The sequence below is a fragment of the Anas platyrhynchos genome, chromosome 3 (assembly GCF_047663525.1).
Source record: "Anas platyrhynchos isolate ZD024472 breed Pekin duck chromosome 3, IASCAAS_PekinDuck_T2T, whole genome shotgun sequence".
NCBI lineage: Eukaryota > Metazoa > Chordata > Aves > Anseriformes > Anatidae > Anas > Anas platyrhynchos.
Window position 1 is genome coordinate 90,752,517 of NC_092589.1, and position 13,659 is coordinate 90,766,175.

At 34.5% G+C, this 13,659-nt stretch overlaps 1 protein-coding gene across 6 annotated transcripts in view; it reads right to left on the minus strand.

The window, feature by feature from the left end:
- The window catches only part of ADGRB3 (adhesion G protein-coupled receptor B3), a 473,065-nt gene that overhangs the window by 188,437 nt on the left and 270,969 nt on the right, over positions 1-13,659 (minus strand). For all 6 annotated transcript variants that reach the window (XM_072036309.1, XM_027455045.3, XM_027455047.3 and 3 more), the window contains 2 exons: positions 5,797-5,943; positions 4,994-5,069 (listed from right to left, as the gene is read on the minus strand). In XM_072036309.1, the coding sequence (XP_071892410.1) occupies positions 4,994-5,069; positions 5,797-5,943 (223 nt within the window). The remainder of the gene's footprint in view (positions 1-4,993; positions 5,070-5,796; positions 5,944-13,659) is intronic.

Below are 13,659 nucleotides of genomic sequence, written 5' to 3' on the forward strand. Positions count from 1 at the left end.
GTAATATACTACTACTACTACTACTACTACAATGCTACAAAGTAAATATACTGTTTGAGATACTCCATCCTCAGTCTAACAAACCGCATTGGCTGACCTAGGGAAGATTAAGGGCTTTTTTGGCTCTACAGCATCCAAAGGAGAGTGCTAGGAATGATGTTTCATATGGAGAAAGAGAACATTTCAGTTAATTATAGCAGGAAAAATAAGGTGGTTGTATAACTGGCAGGCAAAAAAAGCTTAGTACAGCAAAATTATTGATAATTTATTTGATCTTATTTGTTGAAGGAAAAGTTAAAAACTATCCTACTATATGGCAATATGCTGTGAATTCCTTCAGAGTGTTCAGGAGAATAATTATAATATTTTAAAATGAGTATTGTACTGAGAATCAATTTTCTTTGAATCTGACAATATTATGTGCATGTTCAAGGATGCAAGAGATATGGAAATAATAGTCTGCAGTGCTCAAAATACTAAATATTTAAACATTAAGAAAATATCTATATGACATTACAAGAAGAGAGCAATACAGAAAAGTAAGTATATTAGGGAATAGAATCATATATAGTTAGTTACTTGTGCATCGAAAGAAAGTAACTATTCTATTTTTCTAAGGAGGGATTTTTTTTAATAAGAAAGTTTTCTAAGGAGGGATTTTTTTTTAGTAAGAAAGTATTTTTTTCTTTCCCTTCCTTAGCATTTTGTGTTAAATAATCCTGACAAATTCTTTGAATAATTTACACATACCAGTTGAATTAATTCCTTTTTTTCAGAAATTTTTTGATTAATGTAATTGCCGAGTTCTCATCTCACACTGTGTTGAGATGAGAACTTTAAGACTTATTGTTAACAGACTCTATGCTAATAAAAACAAGAAAAATTAAGTCCATGTGCTAAAACAGTTAATTTTTGAGGTTATGAAATATATCATATAGTCTGTTTTAGATAATGAAATCCTCATTTTATTCACAGAACACCTATGATGTACCAGATGGGGACTCTGTGACTAGGTGCTTTGAAAGCTTTCCCTTAAAGATACATAATAATATTCTGAGAGGTTTTGTTGTTGTTGTTTGTTTTGTTTTGTTTTGTTTTGTTTTAAGCAAAAATGTTCCTTCTGGTAATGAAGAAGCTTTCTATCTTTGTAGTGCTGTTATTAATGAATGTATGGAAATGTGTTTCCTCTGTTCTTTTCAAAACCACAATAAACAGGTTTCATATAATTAAACATTTATTTTAGTTTCACCCTAACTCCAGCAAAAACTGAGAATAAAGTCCCATGGGAAATCCAGCTTTCTGGATTTTCAACTGTGGCCAGTAGAAATCACCTCTTTTATCACATTGTCAAGGTGTAAATGGCCCTTGAATTCAAACACAAGACCATGTTATTTAATTTACCTTGGTTCATTGTTTTGTTTATCTTTATTCGCACCATTAACAAATTAAGTATCATTTTATTTAGAGTAGTATTAAATGAGATATTTCTCCAAAAATGAGATATTCCTCCTCCAGTTGGAGGCCAGTCACTAGTGGCGTCCCCCAGGGCTTGGTGCTGGGGCCGGTCCTCTTTAACATCTTCATCAATGATCTGGACGAGGGCATTGAGTGCACCCTCAGTAAGTTTGCAGATGACACCAAGTTAGGTGCGTGTGTCGATCTGCTCGAGGGTAGGAAGGCTCTGCAGGAGGATCTGGATAGGCTGCACCGATGGGCTGAGGTCAACTGCATGAAGTTCAACAAGGCCAAGTGCCGGGTCCTGCACCTGGGGCGCAATAACCCCAAGCAGAGCTACAGGCTGGGAGACGAGTGGTTGGAGAGCTGTCAGGCAGAGAAGGACCTGGGAGTGATGGTGGACAGTCGGCTGAATATGAGACAGCAGTGTGCTCAGGTGGCCAAGAAGGCCAACGGCATCCTGGCTTGTATCAGAAACAGCGTGACCAGCAGGGCTAGGGAGGTGATCGTCCCCCTGTACTCGGCTCTGGTGAGGCCACACCTCGAGTACTGTGTTCAGTTTTGGGCCCCTCGCTACAAGAAGGACATCGAGGTGCTTGAGCGGGTCCAGAGAAGGGCGACGAAGCTGGTGAGGGGCCTGGAGAACAAGTCCTGCGAGGAGCGGCTGAGGGAGCTGGGCTTGTTCAGCCTGGAAAAGAGGAGGCTCAGGGGCGACCTTATCACTCTCTACAGATACCTTAAAGGAGGCTGTAGAGAGGTGGGGGTTGGCCTGTTCTCCCACGTGCCTGGTGACAGGACGAGGGGGAATGGGCTAAAGTTGCGCCAGGGGAGTTTTAGGTTAGATGTTAGGAAGAACTTTACTGAAAGGGTTGTTAGTCATTGGAACAGGCTGCCCAGGGAGGTGGTGGAGTCACCATCCCTGGAAGTCTTCAAAAGACGTTTAGATGTAGAGCTTAGGGATATGGTTTAGTGGGGACTGTTAGTGTTAGGTTAGAGGTTGGACTCGATGATCTTGAGGTCTCTTCCAACCTAGAAATTCTGTGATTCTGTGATTCCAAAATGTTTTTTTTGTTTGTTTTAAATTTTCACATTGTGTATGGCTACCACGCTTTTACACATCATATAAAAACTAGATGTCACCTCCCTTCAAATTTTACAGTATTTGCCTCATACATTTTTCTGAAGGGTCTAATAGTGCAACAAATTCAGCACTAAACATAGTTACAACTTTTTTCTAATTCAGATTTATACCTGAATAAACATTGAAATGGTTTGAATTGCTTGGAACTTTACAGCATTTGAGGTACAATTTTAAGGTCATGAGATCAAATTTTGAATATGATCACCATAGGCAAAGGAATCCAGCATGATACACTTTCCAGTGAAGTATGAGATGTAAGCTGTAGAAGTTTCAGTATAATTTCATTATAAATAGAAGTGGAGGGAAGTACTGAGGTGCTATAATCCTAACAAAGATGAGACTACCAGTACCCAGGAATATGGGTTGTATTTTTATATTACAGATTGATCACGACATTTATTCCATATTCAAGAGAAAGTAATAGTGCTTCTTTCATTTTCTTGGGCCTCTGAGAATTAGATTAAAATAATACTGAAGATATTCAGAGGCAAGTAGGATATCTTCATATTTAAATTTCTAAAGACTTCATTTATGAATAGATACACATAGTATTAGACCATTTTGCTTTAGAAGCTCACAAAACCTCTCTATGAACTAAATTGTACAGGGAAATGGTCAATTTTGTTGTGGAAATCAGCAAGCAGATGAAAGTAGAACAGATAAAAACAACAAATTGGGAACTGAGATGAAAATTTCCGAAGTCCATAGTACTTAAGTAGCTGTAACTTTATGTCCCTGTTCTGCCCCTACTTCTTCTACTTGGGATACTATTGATTCTAGTGAAAATGTAGTAAGGCCTATAAATCTCAGTTTTCTAATAGATGAAATAAATGTATTTAACAACTGTTCATATGAACAAATATATAGCATTCAAAAGATCACACTTGCTTTCTGTAAATTAAAACTGTTGTCCTTTGTGAACTGAAGATGCGTGATCGTAGATTGGGGTTTGAAGGGTACATGGCAACCTCAATTCTTTCCTAGGTTTAGCAGATGGTCACTAATATCAGACAAAAAGGGCTAAATATGATAGCGATTTGGATCTGTTTATCTGAATAAGGGAGAAGACTTCTCCCACAGAAAATCTCTCACAAACATCACTTTCCTCCTGGCTAATTTCAGGAACTGGCACAGCAAATGGAAAGTGCTTACTGACATCTCAGAAGTAGATGAGCTGTCATTTACACCATGCCCTAGGCATAGATGGCTCTCTCCAGCCCTCCCCAGGCTGCCAGGTGTCCTGCCAAGACATCACTGTTCATATTGAGCTTTACCTGAGAAAGATTTCTATCCCCAGCACTGCAGCTCATCACTGCGCAGCACATTGCACCTTTACTGGGAAGGTTTGTTTCTTTTTTACTTTTTTTTTTTTTTTTTTTTTTTCATTTCTTTTGCTGAGTCTTTTTACTTCAAATGGAGTTTGACAAAAAAACTTTTGTTTTTTCATCCTTTGTTTCAGCTCATGAAGTTTTGGTGAAATAGAGTAGGAAAGATGATCCAGTGATTTTCTAATTATTATATTTTCTATTGTGAGTTCAGTAACAGTGATTGTATTGCGATGCAATATGCACCAGTTTATTTTACTGTAAAAAAATAAAAATAAAAAAAATAAAAGACCAACTATCATGTGAAATAAGATACTAGTCATGAAACATGAAATGATCTTAACCAGTAATTGAGAAAGGGGGAAATGTTTATTTCCAAATTGTCTGTCAGAAAGTACAGAATGGACAAAGTGAAACAGGAGACCTTCCTATTTCCCTATCTATGTGCAGCGACCTCCCAACCACTGTCACATGCATGTCTTATTTCTAAAATGGATCCTCACTATAACTCTCTTGTTCCTTCTGAATACAACTTCTACTGAAAATGTACTTGGCATGTACTAGTAGTGACCTCTGTAGAACTGGTGCAGAGATGCTTAGTACATCAAGGCATTATGCTGTTGCTAGATCACTTGTACTGACCAGATCAACAACAGTTTGAAACACAGTTATATGTGGCATTAACTTCTGTCAGCGTGCATACTTTGAAAGGAACATTTCCTTATTTAAGCTTAATGCAGAATATATAAAATATAAATTAAAACAATTTAATAAAAAAGCTATTTCCATCATACTAATGAGTAAGCATGAAGGAAACAAAAATGTATGCATATTTTATGTAACATGTACAAATACATATATTAAATAACTGTGGAAAAAAATCTGTCATTGCCTTTACACAATTGATTTGATTGTTTGCTTTCATCCTGACATGTAGTGTAGTTATGATGCTGAAACAGATTAATTAATGTATGTCGTGGCTTAACCCGGCCAGCACTAAACACCACACAGCTGTTTGCTCACCCTCCCTCCTTTTTGGTAAAGGAGTATTTATGGTAAAGGAGTTTCTTACCTCAAAGTGGGCAAAATGAGTTCTAAATTTTTGTACAGCACTGCTCCAAGTACAAATACAGTTGATTCATCTAGTTCTAGAAAGAGTAAGAAAAAAGTTTTTAAAACTCTTTCTCCCAAGGCTTGCTCAGCCTAAAAAACTGAATACCATTTATCATTCCAGTGGAAATTTCATTTTAAATAAACTATCATCATCATTTTGAGTTATAACCTGGAACTCTGTCACGAAGATGTAGTACTTTCAGGAATACATCAAAATATTTAAACACTGAAAATCACATTTTCAAAAATCCATCACTATGGAATGACATCCATGACATCCATGCCAGTTCATCTACCTTTATAATGAAGTATCCTTAAAGACTGTCTTTAGCTTTTAATGAGTAGCAAGTAAATTTTCTGAAGCTACAGATCTGTACTGCAATGGCATTAGTAATTTGGATCTGAAGATGGGGTAATTTGCCTGCTGAGCAAAATTTGGGTAACTAACCTTTGGTAAAAGTTAGGTTATCTTTTGGAATGACACAGTCTTCCAGGATGGAGAAGCATCAGGAGGTTCAGTAGAGCTGTGCTTCAGGCCACCTCATACCACCATAGGTATAGTGTCTTGGATTTCTTTAACACTTTTTGTTCAAGATACTGAAATAAAGCCCCATCCTCTCTCTGGGATAAATTGTGGGTACAGTCTTTCTTTTAAAGAGAAATAAAATAACCAATTCCATATTATATAGTAGTCCTGTGAGACAAATATTCTGAGTTTCCTTGTTAAAGCCAACACAAAATTAAAGTACTGATATGCTTTACCTGTTGACATAGGGGTGAAGATATTTTTTGGAATGACAACCCTGTCTTCTGAATTTCGTGCCCAATCAACCATTCCTTTTCTTCCTTTCATGGGGAAATTGATGTCAGTTAGAACCGATGCAGCAGGAAGCTTCTGAATGCTAGCCACTAGTAAGAGAAATCACAAAATTAAATAAATTGAGTTTCATGCTTTAAACCATCATACAGCGATAACAGTACATTGATAAAAAAAAAAAAAAAAAAAAAAAAAAGGTTTAATAATAAATTTCAAGTAGAGCAGAAATTTATAGGACATCAACCAGCAGTGAAAGTGTCATCTTCTGTTTATTATGCAGTCCTACAATGGATTAATTATGTGGCATTGATCCTATCACTTGTCAGCCAGACAAGTTAACCAGAATCCGGTTAACTCTCTTAACATGTATTTTTGAATGAACTAGTTTATACCCTGAAATTCACACATAAGGAATTGTATCTTCAAAGTAAATTCTAAAATGATTAAATGTGACAGTAAAAGGAGGATGCTGCAAATTGCTTTGGGAAACATAACTGCTAGATGCAGACTAATGAAGCAATAACAGAGCTTTTATTCCCTACACAGGCACAATTTCAAGATAGATCCATTCAAGAGATTCACATATTAAAAGACCTAATTGTTTCTACACAAATGAGAATAATGCAGTACAGCACATGATTTCTTCTCCTTGAAAGAATAATTCCCATTTTGAAATCTTAATTATATTTTTTCATCTAAAAAAAACCCAAAACTCCCCCAAAACATTACTATTATATCTGTAACAGATATGGAAAGAAGAAAGAGGTATTAAATCCTATAATAGGCAGTCTGGAATTTTGTTTACTCATTCTCATTTTCTTTCTGTTTTATAACTCAACTGATATCTGGAAATCATTTTTAGCTTTGTTGTGAAATCTAAGTACAGACTCCATGGCAACACTGGCAGTGTCTACCAAGACTCAAACCACTTTTAAGGAACTGTCAGGGCTGCAAGTATTTACATACACTTAGAGAAATGACAAACAACACATTTGGAGCACTAGTTCCATTCTTAATGTAAGCCATGTTGATAATCATTTCCTGTGCAATGCTCTTCCTAATCAATTTATGATGAAGCTAATGTAGTTGGAAGAGTTTGGATATCAGGACTGTACTTTGATCTGTGTGATGATTTCACTTCCAGGACTACACCAGGGAGCTAAACATAAAGACAATGTGGACAACTATAAAAGCAATCAGAAGAGCAAAATTAAAGTAGAAAAACATTAGGTGTCTCATCAGTGGATTTTATTTGAAAGAAAACTGTAATTCAAAACCAAGAAATGAGGAAAATTAAGTTAACAACATTAGCTCTACAAATGTATTCCCTGATAACTGACGCTTAGTTCCAAATTAGACTGGTTATGCATTATAGAATCACATTGGTGAGGTGGTACTTGAGGTTATTTCAGGCTTTCCATTATAAAACTATCATCAGAGCTTTACAATTCTAGTTACAATCCCCTCTGGGCTGAAATTGGCAAGTACATTCCCTACCCTAAAGGGATGCTTAGTCTTGTGAAATTTCAGGTGCTGTGTGGTGGGAGAAGAGTTCAGGTTTTTCTGAATTACTGGATCATAAAATGAATTACTTTCACATGCACACATGCAATCAGTGGATATACAGAATATATTAACATTGTAAAAATTAACTTTTTTTTTCCCCTATGTTTTAAATAGGGACATTCATCATGGTATCTAAGCACTACTCAGAACCAAAGATTACAAAATATTTGTGATAAATATCACAAAATATCATCACAAGACATAAACATATTTATATCTTTATCTATTTCATCTATCTATATTGTCTCTCTATATAGACATATATTCCCATTCATGGTTCAGAAAAGATTTTCTTCTACTCACAAACAGAAACCAAGAAAACAAAAGTGTCTGTAATTATTTTCACAGAAGACGGCACCTTTACATCCTGGAGATCTGGGCTTTTTGCATAGATAGAGAGTGCACACAGCACACTTAAAACAGTAATCGAAAGCGGTTTGCCAAAATGCTTTTTTTGTGGATTACTAAGACTGCCTCTACAGAGCCATGTAGATCACTAGGCCATTCTTTAGACACTTTGCTGAATGATTCTAATAACATGTGCCTAGTAATTTCATATAAGGCACTAACCTTTGTAAGGTAATTTACTGTACTCTAAGTAGAAGCAACTAATTCAGCCCATCATAACATGGCCAGGTGTATACATGAAACAACATCATCTCTTGGGTGTCACTGTGAATAGCATTTTAGTTTTAAAAGAAAGCTAATACTATTAAAGATTAATCTAAATCTCATCTCAGAGAGATCTTGAAGCATGACCAGATATATTTCCATTGTAAAAAGTGGATTTGCTGTTCTCAAACTCTGTCTAAACACTAGGAAACACCTTACTGTTCAGGTGGCTGAGCACTAGAACAGGTTGCCTAGAGAGGTTGCAGAGAATCCCTGCTTGGAGATCTTCAAAATTCATCTGGACATGGTCCTGGGCTACCTGCTATAGGTGTCCCTGCTTGAGCAGGGGGTTGGACCAGACAACGTACAGTGGACCCTGCCAACCTCAACCATTCAGTGATTCTGTAACTCAGTTTTAATCCGCAATATGAAAATTGTTTACTTTGTTGTGAGCATAAAAAATCAATAAGCCTTAAGCCTTTTAGAGGAGAATGTTTATAACTCGGGTGCCAGGTCATTTGCATATCAGCAGCTCAAATGTTAGTTTCTTCTACAATTGTTATACAGATACATTAGACAGAATGACATCATTCACTTTGAACTTCATTGTTCCCTTTTTATGTAAGATTTGTATTAGAAAATGATGCTCCAAATGCTTGGACCTAAATGATTCAGGTCTGCAGTTACCACACAAGTACCTTTTTCTTCTCATTTTTGGAAAAAACAAAAGTAGCACTTTTTTTTTTCTTTTCATTTTAGATCACTTTACCAAAATGTAATGCCCTGAATTTGTGAGAACACTAGCCAATGAGGATATTTACAGGCACTATAGGAGGCCAAATTTTGGCCAAATTTTGCTTGTTTATTACACATGGAAGTTGTATAATACTGGAAATAACATTGATGAGAATATTAGTAAGAATGAAATAGTAAAATGTACAACAACAAAAAAAAAAAAGAAAAAGAAAAAAGAGAAGAAAAAGGAAATAAAAAATGAAAATGGTCTAAGTAGAAAGTAAATAACATTTGCATGTGCCATTCTGAGTAAAAGAAGTTTAAATACAAAAATGTCCCACATATATCATATACAGCATCCATTATTCTCTCAACTACAAAGATATTTCAGTTAATGATATAATTTCTAATCTAATTCTTCTATTCTAATTTGACTATGTTGTTGAACTGTTTATGTTGAAGACTTAATTCTGAGAAGTATTGTCACTGACACTTCCCAGACTATTCTTACAGCTTACATGTCTTGTCATCAAATCTGATACCGCATTACAATAATGAAAATTCTCTTCCTTTTTTATTTGTATTACGACAATTCGTATGATATTTCAGGTATAGCTCACAAAACAAAATTAAACAAAACAAAAAATAAAAGAAAATACAGTGCTTGCACTAACTGGGAGAAATTGAGTTGATGTAACAAGAAATAAAGCCACCCACAGACTTTTGGTGGTGGAAGATATAGAACCAGTAGAGAAACTTATTTCAGAGTAGAATATATTGCATTCTTTCATTTTTTTTTGGACATTCTATCTTGTTTTGGCTCCTGTGTACCTTCAATTACAATTGTAATATTCGTTCCAAGGTTAAAAATAAAGAAGCAGGAAAAAGGAATTTCATTCAGGGTATACATGTATATTTAATATTTGAAGAATTTAGGAAGTAAAATATAATGGGTGTATTCAAAAAGCAACACAACCTTACTTCTTAATATTTAAGGTGAAATTTATACAGCTTAGACAGAAGAAAACCTAGCCTAGAAATAATCAGGAAGACAGGTGAAATAGCCAGGCTTTTAGAATTTTTGAGTATTCATTTGATGCACATTGGTACAAACTATAAGACAGTTGTTCAATTAAACAGAAGAACACATACGCATTTGATGATTCCATAATAATTACTGTTTCAGAAAAATCTCTTTAAGTAGTTTAGTCTAATCAATTTAGGGATTGCTTTGACCCTTAATTGATTCCTTTGAATATCCCTTACAAATGAATCTCCATTTACCTTTAATCCATTTTCATGCTACAGTTGCAGACAAGCTTTTCAACAGCTCTACTGAAAATTTCAGAATAGGCTAATACTAACAGTTCTTACATGCTGAGTAAAGTAAAATCTCTTTGGAATTGATTAATGATTGCTTATAGGAATGGAAAATTTCCTATGACTATCCAAAAAAAAGCTGATTATACGAATTATACTTGAACAATATTTAAGTTGCTTATTTAAAGCAGCGTGAAAGGGGTTAATTAATGTGTCAAGAAAATTCTGAGTGAAATAAAAATTGTGTAGTTCTTATATGCAAGTCCTTGTAGATAATGGTCTAGAACACAAGAGCTGAAATGTATTGCTATGATCCCTATAACTGTGAATGAGTTAAAAGCTGCCTAGTGTATCTTCTAGTGTCTGTCTACTCATCTGGACTGATAAATAACAAAAGATAAAGAAACCAAATAAACAGCATGAATCATCTTCCCTTTTCTTTCCCACACATCCATTAGCCTCCTCTCTTGAAAAACAAAACAAAACAAAACAAAAACACATTTCAGAATATCCCCTGTGAATAATATTAATCACTTTAGAAGAGGAAATCAGGTTCATTGAAAAGCATAAAAGAAAAATGACTGGATGTTTGCTCATGGACTAAATGCAATTTATCTTTCATAGTGAAGATTTAGGTTTTAAAAATGTATCTCAATCTAAATTAAATATTTTAACCCTATCCTTATCAAAGATGGAACCTAAATTCTAATTTTACCTGTAGAAGTGATGCTCAAAATCTGAGCCTTAATTCTGTAGCATTCATGTATTTACAAAAGATGATAAAACACTGGGTCAGACTCTCTCTTCTCTAATTAGTGATAACATTTTGGCATTGTTCTGCTTTACAGCACAGTAGCTATGTTGATCCCTACTCTACAATCTCTTAAAATATAGAGGAATAGGCATTAATTATTTTACAAGGCATCAGTACCTTGACAGAGTAAGAAAAACAGATAAAGAAATCTATAGGATTAGCACAAATTCTTAACTTCTACTTAACACTCCCTATCAGAGCAAGAAACAAGAACTCTGAATTTGATTGAATTTCAGCCATGGGTAACAGAGAATGGCTTAATATCTTAACGATATTGTTTGCTCTTTTCCTGTCCTTTTTTGACTTTCCATTGGCAGCATACTAAACATATATATTACTCAGCATTTCACAAACTTGAATTCACCACACAACAGGTTTTGACTTTTCAGACAGAAGATATTATACTGCCCTTTCAGGAGAGCTACTGTTAAATTTATTTCTGGGTAAAATACTCATTAATAGAACTGCCATTGTGACATGTTTGGAAAAGAGAATATGAAAGGATGTTTGTGTTAGAATTCAAAATACTGAGTATTTCTGAAAACCTCTTTATTAAGAAGAATCTACTAGAATCATATTTATACATTTTGGATTTTTTTTTTTTTTTTTCTGTTGACCTTAAATGTAAAACCTTTGTTTTTTACAGAAAAAAATAAACTCATTCAAGTCACCTCATGCTGTATACAGAGGGAACAAAGTCTTGCTTGGCTTATTATCAAAGTGCCAGATGGACATATTAAAGATGATATTCATAACAGATTTGTTCTATCCACTTAAACCTCTTCATTTTAAAGACATTCTGCAACAAACACAAGCTGTGAAACCTCCTTCTCAAGGAGACCAGTTTGTGGTTCTCCAGATTTGTTACAGACCTCTGCATCTGAGCAGGCTTCATGATCTCCTTTAAAATACTTCTCTCTTTGCACAGAAAATCCACCAGAGCAGTGGAACAGGCTGCCCAGGGAGGTTGTGGAATCTCCTTCTCTGGAGATATTCAAGGCCCGTCTGGATGCCTACATGGGCAGCCTGCTCTAAGGAACCTGCTTTGGCAGGGGGGTTGGACCCTTTTGAGGTCCTTTCCAACTCCTTCAATTCCGTCATTCTGTGATGATCAGTATAATAGTTAGGACAAGTTAGGAAATAGTATAATGTCAGGCAACTATCAGGATATATTTAATAAACTCAGATTTCTTCTGCCATTTATATAATTATATTAATTAATATATAAAAGGCACACCTGGCAAGTGTTTCCTTTTGTTTTTTTTTGTACTTCTGTTTTTCAGTACTAACTTATGCATTTCACTAAGGACTATAATAACAACTAAGGACTATACTAATTTCAAAGACTCACGAAATATCACATATGCACATGCAGTCTCTTAAGTAGTTTCTAAGTGCACATTTGTTATAATGAAAAATCTGGTTTGATTAAGTTAAAATAGGTAAAGCAAAAGATTATAATTCTTTTTCTAAACTTTTCCTTGTTCCAGATATGGAAATAAAAATGGAAAATAAAAAGGAAAAGCTTAAATATTGATTAAAGCATTAAGAGTTGTGGACAGTAAAATCTTTCTTAAAAAAAAGAGATGATTCTGAAAGATGGAAATTATTAAAGTTCACTTCCTTAGAAAGAGTATATAAAATATCATTGTTTCACAGAATTTGGCCATTTTCCAGATGCTACTTCCTCATGTCTCTGCAGGAAAACAAAAATAACCTCAGCATTTTTATAGCAGAATCATTATTACTATTCATTTGCTATTAATTATTACTGTAATATGAATATGGCTATTTTCAGCTGGCCCATGTGTTGGATAGAGAACAAAAGCATATTTAAATTTGAAAATCTGAATCACAATTTTGAACAAAACCCAGTCAAACTAGTGAAAATGTAAAAAAATAATAAAAAAAATATGAGCAGTCAGACAAAAAAAAAAAGTTCTCATGGTAAATTCTATGCTCCATGAAATAAGTGGTTATTCAGATAAAATTTTTCAACATTGTAGAAGGCTGCATTTAATTAACTAGAAGGCAATTTCATTTTCTGGGAGTGATATTGAGGAACATGAAGACATGAACAGCCAAAGAGACCCAAAGCCACATCCAAGGCATTTGGATCTAAAACAGCTTTATTACTTCTCATTCCTCTCAATATTATTCTGTATTCATACTACTAAGACTAAGGTCTCCCTTAGCAACTCCTGCCTTGTCATAAGGCACTTTTCAAGGAATTTTAAGACTCAGCATAAAGCAAGACAGAAGATCAAGGCTGATGTACAAGGTCAAATTGACATTTAAGGGGATGAGTTTTAATGTTATAGACATAAAAGTGAGAAACATGGTAACAATGAGGGGGCTAGGCCAACTGCAGCATTATTTTAGATTGACTGCACAGGGAACATGTAGAAACCAATCAGTAAGTGACAAGAAATCACTAAATGACAAGAAAAAATGTCAGCACTAGTGATTATAGCTGATAACAAGGGAAAAAGAGAGTGAAACTGAAGATAATGTTAAGATAAGTGAGCTTAGAAGTTCATCACCCTTAGAAGGAAGATAGAGAAGGAAGACGAGCTGAGAGAGCAAGGTATATGTTTATATATATAATATATATGTAATATATATTATATATGTAATATATATTATAGACATATATATTATATATGTTTATATATATATATATATATATATATATATATATATATAAATAAATATGTTTATTTATCAGGTTTACTGATGACTAGATAACCAGTAAGATATC